General features: G+C 37.3%; 1 protein-coding gene across 1 annotated transcript; it reads right to left on the reverse strand.

Annotated features, from left to right (window-relative positions):
- Positions 1 to 6,378: 6,378 nt before the first annotated feature.
- Positions 6,379 to 14,718, reverse strand: LOC131059673 (protein CDC73 homolog). Its single transcript, XM_057992696.2, has 3 exons — positions 13,332 to 14,718; positions 7,100 to 7,182; positions 6,379 to 6,933 (listed from the first exon to the last, which is right to left on the reverse strand). Exons 1-3 carry the CDS (start codon positions 14,425 to 14,427, stop codon positions 6,832 to 6,834), a joined length of 1,281 nt encoding a protein of 426 aa, XP_057848679.2. The 5' UTR covers positions 14,428 to 14,718; the 3' UTR covers positions 6,379 to 6,831.
- Positions 14,719 to 15,055: the final 337 nt, after the last annotated feature.

Here is a 15,055-nt window from a genome sequence, read left to right on the forward strand (position 1 = left end):
ATGAATGATCAAATGAGGAAGAAGTGTAAGAGGAACCTTGAGCTAGCCTATGGGTGTGAAAGCTAGATACAAAGGCTGCATACTCTGAAGGAAGCTTGTCCAACAAGTTGTAAACCAATTGAGCATCATTTTTGTCAATTCTGCAATCCTTTAGCTTTGCTCTTAGCTCAATTGTTTTTGTAACATAATCTTGGATTGTATCAAAATCCTTTGGATCCAAAGTTGTGAGTTCACTATCAAGCTTGTAGCCCTTAATCTCATCAACTTGACCATACAATTTCTCAAAAATATCCCAAGCCTCTTTAATTGTAGTACATTTATCAATGTGAAAAATGAGGTCATCTGATACATACTTTATAAGAGTTCCAAGTGCCATAGCATTCTCAGTGAGTCATTCAATTTGAGCGTTAGGATCATCCTTAAGATCAAGTGGTGTTGTAATAGTTCCATTTACATAATGAATGAGTAATTTTTCCATTAGTTTACTCCATGCCTTAATCTTCCATGATGCATAATTATGAGGAGTTAAAAGTGGAAATTTAGGAGAACCCATAGCACCAAAATGAAAAAACACAAGATAGAGAGAAGCACAATCACACAAGACCCCCACCCCCCACCTCCAAATTACTTAATCAAGAAACCCCCCCAAAAAATGATGATTTGACACTTTTTACTTAGTGCGTATACAATGGGCCACTTGCAAAACAAAGCAAGGTGGACTTCTTATTTCAATTTTACAACTACCTCAAATAGGCTATAAGAGACTCCAACAAATATTGCAAGTGATCTAAATAGAGATCCAAGCAAAATACAAGTACCAAATAGGCCAAAAATGACCAAATACTGAAAGTACAATTTCTACTCAAAATCACTTCAAACTAATGGTAGATTATGAAAGTAGACAAAAAATTATGCACTTTCAAAAAAACGGCACCTGAAAAGGAGTCAATATGAGCCCAAACGAAACCTCCCAAAGTTGTAAAAATCGAGATTTCATGATTTCAGAAAAACCTGTATCCAAAAATCAGAAAAATCATGCACCGTTGTACCGATCACAAAATTCTACCCCAGAACAAAAAAAAATTGCTTGAAAAAAGGAGTCTGAATGAGTGAAATATCACTATTTTAAAATTGTCTGCAAAATTATAATTTCTGAAAAAATTTCGTCGCAGCTTCAAACTTCAAATGCCTCTAGATTTTGCCTCTGAAGTCCGATTTGGATGAAACAAAACTTAAAACTGACTTTCTTGGACCTCCTCAATCCAATGGTGACTTTAGATTTGACTCATCAAGCTTCAGTAATAACCTGCAATAGAAAACTCCAAAATGCAAACCCCAAATAGCAACAAATTTCTCTCAATTAGCAAACCAATGGCACTCTAATGGCTCTAATACTATGTGAGAATTTGTCAAGGTATAGAGGCAATGGAAAGCACAAATAAGAGAGAACAAAATAGATGGTAGGAATAAATTGTATTCTATCAAGATGAAAATATTGATCAACTGGATCATCAAAAGTTACATACAATTAATATGAGTCTGCTTATATAGGCAAAGCTATATGGATATGTGAGCACACAAACATGACAAGTGGCTCAATAAGAAACAAGGGTAGGTAGGAAATAGGTGTGGTAGGTAGGAGAAACAATATAATATTCCACATGAGGTGGATCACCCACTGAAGGTGGAATTATCACTCCACAATAAGTGGATATGATAGAGTAGTAACAAGATCACACAATAAAAGATGGAAATTCTCCTACACACACTATCCCAATGTGGCACAAACACCCAAGTGTCTCATACCCAAACTACTAAGAAATGCATTTCCTAAGTAAACTTAAGTAAGGTGTAATAATATACAAGATGAATAATTAATTATACCAACAAAAATTATAAATTATAAATTTTGTTTTCAGAATTGAAATTTCAAATTTGTATTTCAATTTATTAAACTAGACTGAAATTATTTTTATTTTTTATTTTGTGAAATGCAATATCACTATCACAATGAGCTCCCATGACATGAGTGAGGATGAGATGGAAATTCATTCTCACAATGAAAATGATTATGGTTTTGAACCTGAAGCTGAGGGGGGTGACCATGGAGCTGATCCTGGAGCCTAATCTAGTTCCATGGCAAGTGCACCAACTAGTACAAGTTGCCCTTCAAATTTGATGGCACAGTATGCTAGGGGTCCTTATGATCCTAAATCTCCTCTAAGACAGTTTGCTTCAAGAGTACAAGGCACATCATGTATTGGTGGGGGAACAAGGAAGTGGCAGTGCAACATTTGTGGGGTTGTGTGGTTTGGTAGCACCACTATAGTGAATGAACACTTCTTTTTTTGGAAAGGACAAGGTGTGGATCCATGTAAGTTTTTGGTAAAACTTAAAAATATAGAGTACAGAATTGAGATGAACAAGCTTTAAGGTATTCCAAATGATAGAGAAGTTTCAGTCCCTACTACTTTGTCTACTAGGGCAGCCCTTCGACAGAGCCAACAAGTACAACATACTTCTCCTCATACATTGCAGATGAGAGGAATGATGTCTAGACCTTCATCCACTTCCACTTCTAATGTCATGCCCCAATCACGAGAGGCTAAGGGGGCAGGGAAACACAAGATGCAGAGTAACCCCATAGTTGATATGTTTAATGTGTAGCTGAGAGATGAAATAGATGAATCTAGTGGCAGGTTTTTCTTTGCCAATGGCATCCCATTTCATGTTACACAGTCTCCTTATTATACGGAGATTAAGGCTATGGTGGGGCAGGGAGGAACATCATATGTGCCACCAGGTGAGACAAGATTGAGGACCACGATCTTGGATAAGAGTTATTCCAAGGTCAATATTTTGATGGAGAAGATGAAGGCATGTTGGGTGGCCTATGGGTGCAACATAGTTATGGATGGGTGGATGGACATTAGCCATCGTCCACTCATCATCATGGTCACATGTGCAAAGGGTTCATACTTCCTTAGAGCAGTTGATTGTAAAAAGCATCACAAAGATGTTGATTTTCAATTTCAGGTCCTCGGAGAGGCTATTGAGTAGGTTGGGCCACAAAATGTGGTCCAAGTAGTGACAGATGCAGCCCATGTGTGTAGAGCAACAAGGAAGCTCATTGACGCAGCCTATAGACATATTTGGTGGACACCATGTTGTGTGCATGCCATGAACAATGCACTCAAGGACACGGGGAAGATTGATTAGATTAGAGGAGTGGTCAGCGATGCGATAGATGTGCAGATGTTTATCTGCAACCACCACACTTCACATGCACTCTTCAAGACATTCACAAAGAAGTTCTTGAAACCAGTTGAGACTAGATATGCATCTTATTTCATTCTCTTGGGAAGAATGATTGAGTTGCAAGAGGCATTGCAAATCATGGTTATGACTACATAGCGGAATAGGTGGGTTGAGGCCAAGACTGTGTAGGGGAGAAGGGTGAAGGAGATAGTGAAGAGTGATGTGTTTTGGATTAATGTGAAATACATTGTCTCCATTTCTCCGATATTCCAAGTCATCAGACATGGGGATGGGGATGCACCTAACCTTAGAGAGGTGTATTAATGCATAGACTCTATGCTTGACCAGATGAGGGTTGTTGTACGAGTGAAGGATCCCACTCTAGCATTCTACAATGAGTACATCCGACCAATCATTCAATGCGGATGGGACAAGTTGAAGACTCCTTTGCATATGGTTGCCTATGCCTTGAATTCTAAGTGGTACAAGGCTTGACCAAGTAGAGTGACATTGATTCAAGATGATGAGGTGAAGGTGGGTTCTTTAGATGCATAGAGAAGATGAATGATTCTAGAGATGTTGGCATAATTCGCACTGAGTGGGGAAAATTTGCCTCTCAGAGGCTATTCAAATGCGGCAAAGCTGGGTATAGAAACTATGACACAAGAAGAACCACTTTTGTGGTGGAATTGTCATGGTCTAAAATCTTTGACCACCACTCTAGCTATCTGTATGCTATCCAAGGTTTCCAGTTCTTCAACTGTTGAGAGGAATCGGTCTACATATAGCTTTATTCAGTCTCTTAAGAGGAACAAACTTACGTCTAACAGAGCAGAGAAACTTGTGGTTGTACATAGTGTTTTGTCTCATGGACTGCAAAACCCTTGTGTACAAGGAGCATCCAATGGCACGATGGGATCTAGAGCCAGAGGAGCCATCACAGATTGATGAGGATGATCCTACCACTTAAAATGCAGGGTTGGTTAGTGTGAGCTTGAGGGACATTGATCGTGGGGAGTCCAACAGTTCCAGTGATGACAAGTTTGCACTTGCAAATGATTAGAAGCCTCCCTTCACTACATTTTGGGTTTTGACATTTTGGCATTTTGTCTTCTGTAATGCTATTGCTATTTGCTACTCATTGTAATGATGTGTCATGTAATCATCTTTATAGACTTTGTGATAACTCATATCTCATATCTCATATGACATATTCATATTTTCAATATAGTAGAAATCTCCAATTTGACAATTTCATTTATAAAATTTTATTTAGCAATTAGCATTCAAAAAATCTTCGTATTTAGATTTAATATTTCAAATTTTGCTATTTAATATTTTAGTATTTTACTAATTTCCTATAGTTTCATTTGAAATATAATTCTTATACTATTATACATCTTTTCACAACTAGATTTTCAAGTACTAAAAGTACATGTATAACTATATCAGCACCATTACCCTGCCACCGTCCCACCACCATCCCCAGACTTAAGCCCTTTGTCCCCCTGTCCTCGCATCCCCCATCCCCAAAAGCCGTGGAACACTGGTTTTTGCAAATGAACTTGAGAGCTTGAGTCTTTTGAGTGATTCTAACATGGTATTAGAGCTAACTTTCCACTTTAATGGACCTGAAAATTGTTCAGGGAAAGGTCTAAGGATTCCAACTGCCCTAAATTTCCTAGTCTTCGGAATTGGCCCAATGAGAGTGTTCATGAGGAGATTAAGAAACCTCAAGCCTTTTAAGGTTCCCAATTCTATATGGAAGATGGCCCCTCAATCTCGTGAGACAAATCAATGCATATCAAGCTAGAAAGAAATTCATAGTACTGAGATTTGTCCTTTACTTGCGATAAGTCATCTTTATAGTGTACCTCCAATCACTATAGTAGCCCCATCTATTTCTCCCTATAAACTCAGTCTTTTTGTTGTACATTATTCATGGCCGAAAAATTCAAGTTGGTTTCCGGAAAGGCCTATAATCTGAACACAAGCCTTTTTACGAAGCTGCAGAGAAAGTTTGACCTTGAATTTGTTTTATCTCATGACCACAACTTCCACACTTGATAAATCAGCAATCCAATCTAGGATTTCCCGTCAAATTGTTTTCACCTACATCAAGTACTTCTAAGTTCTGTGAAAATTCTGTGAAAGAATAATACAACTGATTGTGACTGATACATGTTATTTTGTTATTACCACCATGGCCACTATTTACCAGCAGTCAGCACCACCTATTAATGCATTAAATTGGAAATTGAATGTAACATGCCACCTGTGAAGACAGATAACTATGTTATTGAGCTGACATAAACATAATTGCCTAGTTTCCTATGAGACCTTTCGTACAGAATGAATCTGAACCTTATACGTTTAGATTTCTGAAAAATTTGCTCCAACACTGTTATTAATCAATGCCCCCTCTTCCTTCTGTTTACATACATTTGTTTGAAACTATTAAATAATATTAGAATGCATCCATACTTAGATACAGCCTGTAGTCACATAAATCTGTCCACTTGATTAAATGAATACTTAGTATTTATTTGATTATTTAACCATCAATTAATAACATGGCTAGTGCTAAAAGCTGAGAGCTACACTCATTTGGGACTTGGAGAGGAGAGAAACAAGGGAGAAGCATCAAAAGGCATCATGGAAGCATCTTAGGGAGGCTCTTCTCCTTTCTTTTATTTTGTTAAACTTCTTTCATGCTTTTTGAAATCTCTCTTGATATGTTTGGAATGGTTTTTAGTTCTTTGTTTTGTTTTTATGGTTGAAACTAACTTATTAACATTGAACTTTGTTATTGCCTTGTCCCCATTTCCATGACATCACAGCCAATAATACTGAACTAATTATTGATATTTATTTATAAAAAACAGTAAGCTCTAACATTCGAATATTTGGTCAAACTATTTTAATTCTCTTTTGTGATTGGTTAATAAATTGCAAGCAATGAAACCTAATAGTTGCATTACTATTTCTGCCAGCCGGCAGGAACTAATAACACTTCCGATCATCAAAGATATATGGGCATAAGACAGATCAGCTTTCTTACTGAAAACTCCCATCGATGTGAAACCTTTAATTAAAGTATCCTTTTATCTATTACAGCCATTTGAAAACTTCATAAACTTTCTAATTTATAAATTGTACGGTACAGTTCATTTTTAGAGTAGTGTCTTATTCTACCTTGATCCTGAAGCTCTCATACATCGTGCCCAAAGTGAGCAATCTCTAATGCATCTCCAAATGATTATCATATACTACACATATTACTTGATCCAGATGCCACAGGACTTTATGGTGCAAAAAAGGCACATCTAGTCTTGAGCAGAGTAAACGCATTAACTGATTTCCACTTCAAAAATTTCCATTTCATTTTGCTTTACAAACTCAAGAATAATACCAAGCTTAAATTTGCAGCAAAACTAAATCTCTATAGCAAATCCTCATATTCAAACTCTCTTTTTAAGAGAATTTGCGTGGAAGTTGATAACTTGCTGTGAAAACACATTTTAGAAATCAAGATGGATAGACTATACTCTTGGCCACAATTAAAGCTGCTTGTCAAAAATTAGAGTTAGACCTCCTTGATCGCATGAATTCTTCCAGCCTATCCCAAATTTCCAAAGCTGCAGCCTTGTCCTGATGTCGCCTATGTTTGCTAAGCTGTAGCAAACAACCAAAAAATTAATGAAACCAAAATGAGGACGCACGCAATAAAAAGCATCAATGTTGAACTTTATCCATTTCAGGAAGTAAAATTCAATGAATTTGAGAAAATATTACACCATAAAAACTTCAACCATTTTGAAAAACATCTTCATATCATTACCGATATGATCCTCACATTCCACTGTTTTACCACTTTTGCAGATTCAACACTATCATCTTCAAAGCGGAGGTAAAATCCAATAACTGCAACCATCAATCTGACCAATTAGTTAATTATTAGACACCCACTATATTAGCACAAAACATATACATGACCGATTAGTTAATTAACCCACTCCATTAGCACAAAACATATACATCACAAGAAAAGTCCATACCAAAACCAAGCTTAACACACATGGGAACATTACTTCGAAATAATACTGTGAATTCGATATTCTGAACTTTCATAAATCATCTAAACTGACAATTAGGTAATAGCACAAAAAAAAATGGAAAAAATAATGTCACCACTCGCACATAAGGAAAGAACATCCAGCACAAGAACTTTGGTCAAAACATGGCTTAAATAACTTTGTAATTACTCAGATTTCCAAGCAATGTGCCCAGCAAGTTACTTGCCAGAAACTCGCCTGCCAAGCTTTGCATGAGTACTTACCGATCTTTTTGTGAGATTTTTTCTGAGTTTTCCCCAAGTACTCCCCAGAAAATCTCTATTTAACAGATTTTTTCTTCTTTACCAAATTCTTTGTATTCAAATATATTTTCATTGGTGTGGATTTGAACAATTTTTTGACAATCTACCTAGCTATACAAGAATTAAATTATTTTATTATATTTTTTAACAGTATTTTGCCAGCTATTTAAAATTTAATGCCGAGTCAAAAATATGGCCTGCTGAGTCCTGAGTTTGGGAACCATAATCAAAAGCAATTGTCAACTTTTACAACCAAATCGGTTCTTATTTGACCAGTTTCTTGAAATTAAATAAGCAATAGCATTGTATCCGTTTTCTCATTCCTTTGCTCACCAAATATTGTGGTAGGTTTTAGTTAGCAAGCTATGATCCAAAGTAGCTTTGACAGATAAACAATTGGGTAAGCTAAACCCTCTAGTTGGTAGCATAGAAATGAAACAATTGGAATTTCAGTAGTTAAATCCTTGTGCAACACAACTACAAAGAAAGATAATTTTCTTTGCTCACATATAATGCTTGAATAAAAGATTAAATGGAATGCAAGGTTAAAAGCATTTTCATAAGCATGCACAAATAGAAGAAAACTAGAAGACTGAAGTGGTTCCTAATTTCTGATCGGGCTTCATGTTAAATGGAAAAATTCCATCTATTCTCAGTCAACAGGCAGTTATTTATGAAAAGCATATGCAGCTGTATCCAGTGATCAATACTCAGAAAGTTGTAAACTTCACTGGCAATCTTCAAAAGGGTTTTTGTTGTTAAAAGAACTAGGGTATTTTCTTCAAAAATAGTTTGGCAGCTGTGATACCGGTGCATAGTATCTGATGAAACAGACAAATGTCAAATAGGATAGTCAAACCCACTTGTCAGACCAAATGCTCCAATGCCTGAGCATGATAAACATGGACCGCCAGTTGTACAGTAAACCTATCAGCAAGATATTGAACTACAAAAATATGGCTGACAAAACAGGACACAAACACAAAAAAAACATGTCTAATATTTTTGTAAAAATATTTTGAAGTAAATGTAAATTCTAACCTGATATTTACAATTCTTGAACCACCCATGCACACAAAGGTTCTAACAAAAATATTAAAAAAAATACTAATAAAAATTAGTGTTATATATATATTGTAGCTTCATAGCTTAATCACAACCTTAACCACTTCAGTACATGATCTTCTGTTGCAGAATCAATTTGGTCAGGTCATAGACCTTCATATCCTAAGACACAGATGATCCAGGGATTCTAGGGGCTTTGCCTTTTCCGTTATGGAAGCATAGAGGAGGCTGGAAAGACAATAGAGGAGCTCAGTGGCAGGAATTGAGATGAAAGGGATATTAAGGCATTGATGACAGAGGCATCTGCACCTTCCTCGATTTCTAAGGATCATATTCCTTTGGAATGCCCTACTTACCTTGATAACAAGGCTCCAAACTCTAGTAAAGTCTGTCAAAATTTGGAGACAGGGGAATGAGGATACCAGCAAGGAAGGTAGCAACTATAGCGATGGAAAAAATGATTCTATTTTGCTGGCAGTGCCTGAATCAGCTACGAAGGGTATGAAGGTTTCTCCCTCCTGCAGTACCTCTCCTAGGCAACTCTGTTTTGGAGATTGGTGTGTATGAAAACAAAGATAAGGTTGCTGATCATTGCTCCTACCTGGATGTTCTTGTAAATTTTCGCAATGAAAACAAGCAGGTGGCTGGGACTCTTAATTTTTCTAACCCTGACCATGAGTCTAAGGATGTGATTGGAGGAGCTACAGATAATACAGGTGTTACTAGCAAAGAAAACTTCCTGTTGTCCAAAGCATCCAGCCCACGTTCCAGAAATTGTCATGGGTTCTGAGGTTGCTGAGCATGAAGATTATCTGACAAAACATGCTCGCTCTGATTTGCAAATTCTAAAAGTACTAGCTGCAATTGTCCAATCTTCATTAGTAAGTCTCTAAGATGTAAAAACATGCCTTAGGGAATGAAATCTATGTCTATACCTGAGCCGAGGGTTTTTTTTAATTCTGGAGCTTGAATAGATGAAAGACAAATAGATCATTCTGAAGTCCATCTCATGGGTTTTGAAGGATAACTTTTTGTGCATCAAACCACAGTTCCACTCTTTCACTACTCAAAATTGTTATTTTCCTACTAACTCTTATCTGGGTTAGGCTGCACAATTTGCCACTACAGTACTGGTGGCCTTCAGGTTCGATTGTGGTTGCAAATTCATTAGGGAAGTTTATGCGATTGGCTATAGAGACTGGTAATAGAACTTGTACAATCTTTGCCTGTTTTCATGTGGAAATGGATCTATCAAAAGAATTCACTAAAGAAATTGCTCTGAAGATTGGACAAGAATCAGGGTGTAATCAGAAAATTATGAAAAATCAAATATCAGTTGTAAGGGATGTTTTGTACACAGGCGTAGTGCCTCCTAGTGCAAGAGAAAGGATTTCAAAAAATTTGGACTATAGACTCCAAGGATGCTCACATTCCCACCTGGTGGGGTCAGGTGTAGCCTCATTGTCATCTAGTTGCTCCAACTGGCACAGTTTCGAAGGATTCTGATTCTTGTTCTTCAAAAGTTGTGGATGTTAGTGCCGCTCCCCTTACCAACCTTCCTTCTCCTCAAGCTGCGCAAGGGACTCATTATGAGCTGAATTTTTCTGTGAAGATTTTGGGTGAACTTGAGACAAATAAGTCAGTTCTTGATTCCTCTATTTGGGAGGGCAAGGAGGTACTGCTTAGTATAGAGGGGGTGGCTTAAAGAAGTGATTTAGTACTCCCAATGCCTTCTTTGACAGATTTAAAAGAATCTGCACAGGAGAATGATTGGATTGAGGTAAAAATAAAAGGCACCTTCTAAACTAAGATTTTGCAGCTGGTGACTAGAGGTTCTTTCACTTTGCAAAAGAACTCCATGATGTATTTAAAAAAAGGTAGTCCATGCCCCATTGATGCAGAGCATCCAACCAACACACAAACTAGGGAGATCTTTCTCCCAACTCACCTATCCAATTAGGTGATAACTCTTCACTCACTCACAAAACCCCTCACAAGGTCATTGGTTACTCACACAGCTTCATCACCCCAAAGACACCCATGCTTCTCAGCACTCCTACAACCATTGACATACCTTAGATTAGGCTTATACAACTTGCCTAAAGCCAACTAAGAACTTCCAATCCCTTGGTTCACACCAAACTCACAAAACTCCACTCTCTCAAGTTCATCTCATAATAGATCTCCAAATTCCACTATTACTCAACTCACACCAAGTAGAAGGTACTCACAAGCCAATGCACCTCTTGACACTCCTACAAGAACTTCCAACATGAGCAACCATGACTCTTTACCCTCCCAACCTCCCAAAAGGTCACAAAGTACCCTACTGCTGCAACACTGTCTTTTTATGACAGTCATGTATGCTTGGGACAGTCATACTTACATGGGCTATTCCTCCTTCCTAATACCTCAAATGCTTATCACATTGATTGTAAGCCCTTCTACTCTCTTTACTGTAATCAAACACAACAACAAACCCACTCTTCAACTGGTCCAAACACTATCAAACTGTGACAGTCAACACAAGGTTATGGACAGTCATACATCCCCAAGGAATGATTGGCTTCTATGATCACCAAGCATTTGGTTTATGTTCAGAACTTCCTCGCACATTCCTCTCTCCCTTCATAAGACCATTCAAGGGCCCTTGTAGCAATTACACCATCTAACTCCATGCGAACACTGTGTTCGCAGACTGAGACACAGAAATCAGCACCTTTCAACATTTTTTCACGTGCCAAAGTGCTCATGAGACCCTGCAAACACCCAAACATGAAAGAGCATAATAGATTACAAGTATCCACCCTTCGGAATGGTTGTTCAACTCGGAAATAAAACAAAAACCATATTTGTGCAGTCTTGGGTTACCCTGATCTAGGGTTTTAACAGTTTTTACGAAAATTAAGATTCCTTACTCAAAATGCAATCAAAATGTATGAAAAAAAGACCAAATTGAAGAGGATTCAATCCTCCTTCATCCCCAATGAGTTTTCAGTGCAAATGAATGAGATATCTTAAAGAAAAACACTCGAGAACAGACTGTTACGTCTGAGATTACAAGAAAGTTGGAGAGAACTCAAGATTTTTATTGATTTTCTTGTTCAAAATGTGTATATACCTCCAACAACCCCTAACCTCGACCAAGAGGGGTTTTTAAACATCATTTGAATCAGGTCCAACGGTTACAATCTAAGTCACAGGATACAGCGATTTTCATGGATGAGGTTCGAATTTAATCGAATTTCAAATTTCTATTAAAAAAAATCGAATTTAATCGAATTTCAAATTTCTATAAAAAAAAATCGAATTTAATCGAATTTCCTCTATAAAGTACTGCTATCTGCCTCTAAACACAACTCAACTGGTCATGGGTATTCTTTGTATATGCTTTGTATCTATTGGGTCATGGATGTCTGCAACTGCTGGGTTGCCCTCGGATTTTCTCCAACAAGGGTCGCTATTCTGATAATTTATTATAAGTATACATATGTTTAAAAATAAACAAAATTATAGAAGGCGAATTTTATCCGATTTTTTTTTCGAATTTTTCCCTTGTCGAATTTCATCCGAATTTCATGGCTGTCGAATTCGAATTTGAACCTTGTGACTTAGGTTACAACCACCATTTAAATTTGTTTTGACAAACAATACCTAATTACTCACAAAATGCCCAAAAGTTGCTTGACAACTTTGACAAAATTCAGCAACTTTGTCAAAATTTGATCCTAGACTCAACCTGAAAACTCCATGACTCAAAACTCATTTAAATAGGTCCAAATAGATCTAAAAGACCCTTACACATCATTAAACATCATATTTGACCTATTGAGACATATTTGCAACACAGTGACAATTTTGACAATTTTTTGACAATAGGACCCCAACAAGACTCAACTTAACACTTAGTGATCTCAATGACCTTTATTACATCAGATATGATCTTCTAGGACCTTATTCACCACAAAAACTCAAAAACTTCAACTTGTCATCAATTTGGCCTCATGGTGGCCATCTTGTGCTAGGTGCTCCTAGCACAAGGGACTCATGATGAGCTGAATTTTTCTGTGAAGATTTTGGGTGAACTTGAGAGTTGAGACAAATAAGTCATTTCTTGATTCCTTTATTTGAGAGGGCAAGGAGGTACTGCTTAGTTTAGAGGGGGTGGCTTCAAGAAGTGATTTAGTACTCCCAATGCCTTCTTTGACAGATTTAAAAGAGTCTGCACGGGAGAATGATTGGATTGAGGTAAAAATAAAAAGCACCTTCTAAACTAAGATTTTGCAGCTGGTGACTCGAGGTTCTTCCACTTTGCAAAAGAACTTCATGATGTATTAAAAAAAAGGTAGTCCATACCCCATATATTTTTTATGGATATGAGGAATCCTACATTACCACAGTCCCACGCTTAATGCTATTTTTGGCAGCCCCTGGATTTCTAACCCAGGTTACATAGAAGAAAAAAGCATCCTAATACATAAAGATTCACATACTTGAGAGACCAAGCAACATCAGAAAGAAATCTGATTACAAGAAACAACTCTCTAACAACTCAAGTTCAACTTAAAAATTAAAAACCAGTTCATTTTCATTCTCGTAAAAAGGCAATATTAAGCTGCAATATACTCACGCTTATTGAAGATCTCAATATGGTCCTTAAAAGGCCAGTCCTTAAACTGCCAGTCCTTCCCCAGCACAAACACCGCTACAACCCTGCTCCAATCCTCAATTGAGAATGCAGAGGGCTTATCCCTGATCTCAAATGTAGAAACCCCTTTATCTTTATTGATCTTCTTCTGTATAGTAACGCACTCTGGCTTCTTCACCATATCCTTAGCCTTCGAATCAGGTGTATAGTAAACCCCATCCTCCAAAAAGTCTTTTGCATTGTACATGTTCAAAAGGGTCTGAGATGCACTGGGCACAATAATTATTGGAACTCCTTCACCACAACCCTTAATCAGACTAATACTACTACTACTTTTATTTGTACCCCTGGAAAAAGGATAGCCCATTTTTGCCCCATCTTTCTGTCTGCTGTTTATGAATGACTGTGTTGTATCAATGCCCAGGTCATGGGTGTCTTTCCAAAACCCTTTATCGTCGGAGGATCTTTTGACTCCCCTGCCAGGGGTTGCCTGAAAATGGATTTTCCTTTCTTCATCCTTTTTACTAGCCACTTCAATTATGCTCTCGAAATTCTTATTTTTACATTCGAGAAGGGCTTCTCTATCTATCAAGGGTTTTTCTATTGCTTTTATCATCTCAATGTCGTAATTTAGAGGTGGGTCATTTTGATTTTGATTTACCTCTTGGATTTCATCTAATCGAATCCTTTTGCTGAAAAACCCATTTTGGGCACCAAAGTTGGGTTCCTCTGGGTGGTATTCTTCGACGGGTGGTTTGATGACGAGTTCTATAGCGTCTGTCGAAGCAACCTTGCTTTCCAGGTAGTCGAGAAGCGTTTTCCGCTCGGGCAAGGAGACACGTTGAAGCTTGTGGCTGTGTACCTGTTGGATGTATTCCGCGTGCTTCAGATGGCTGTTTTTTACGAAGAAGACTAGGGATTCCAGAGTGTAAAAACTGCCCTGATTGGCTCTGTAAGCGGTTTCGATGTTACAGGGAAAGTGGTATTCATCGCCGAAGAGGAATTCGTCCCCAGAAAGCTTGATTTTTTCCAACTCGCCTCGGGTTGTGAAGTCGCGTAGAACTGTGAGGGAATCCATAGCTGACAGTGTGATAGTGATCTTGGAGGGGATCCGATAAAACAGAGTAATAGCGATGATAATCTGTTGTTGTTGGACCTCGGGTCATATGGGTACTAAAATGCTGACAGGAGAAGCCTATGAGCAAATGTAAAAATAGCAGGCAATATCAGAAGAATCGGAATGTCGTTTTTTACATAGCCTACTGTATGAATTGCTATCTGGTTCACCAATGTTTAAATCGATTTAAAAATGGCACCATCCCTCTTGTACGCTAAATCTCGGACAAACTTTGTGGCTTGGAATTTGCTATTTAAGCCCTAGGATTGGAATGAAATTTTTAATTGAGAAGAGTACAAATTTTCATTACTGCCATTTCTTTATTTTATTGCATGTGAGTTTTTTTCATGAAAATTTGGGATTATAATGTCTTTTTTTTTATTAAATTGTGTGAAAGTTCTTTATATGAACTTTGGGATCATATTCTTGTTTTATCATAGATCAAAAAAAAAAAGACATAAAAACTAAGGATTGTGATAATTTATAAACTATAATTATTATTATGTTGTCAAATTCATAAACTATAGCTATTATTATGTCATCAACTTAACCTAATTCTAATAATAAAATTGAGAAGAGAGATAAAAAT

Source organism: Cryptomeria japonica, chromosome 7, assembly GCF_030272615.1.
Source record: "Cryptomeria japonica chromosome 7, Sugi_1.0, whole genome shotgun sequence".
NCBI classification, from domain to species: domain Eukaryota; kingdom Viridiplantae; phylum Streptophyta; class Pinopsida; order Cupressales; family Cupressaceae; genus Cryptomeria; species Cryptomeria japonica.

Excerpts from the sequence above, each read along its gene's own strand:
- LOC131059673 (XM_057992696.2), bottom strand. The coding sequence starts at position 14,427 with ATGGATTCCCTCACAGTTCTACGCGACTTCACAACCCGAGGCGAGTTG. Across the intron at positions 7,183-13,331 it reads TATTGAGATCTTCAATAAGC|TTATTGGATTTTACCTCCGC; the intron begins GTGAGTATATTG and ends TGATGGTTGCAG. Across the intron at positions 6,934-7,099 it reads GGAATGTGAGGATCATATCG|CTTAGCAAACATAGGCGACA; the intron begins GTAATGATATGA and ends TGTTTGCTACAG.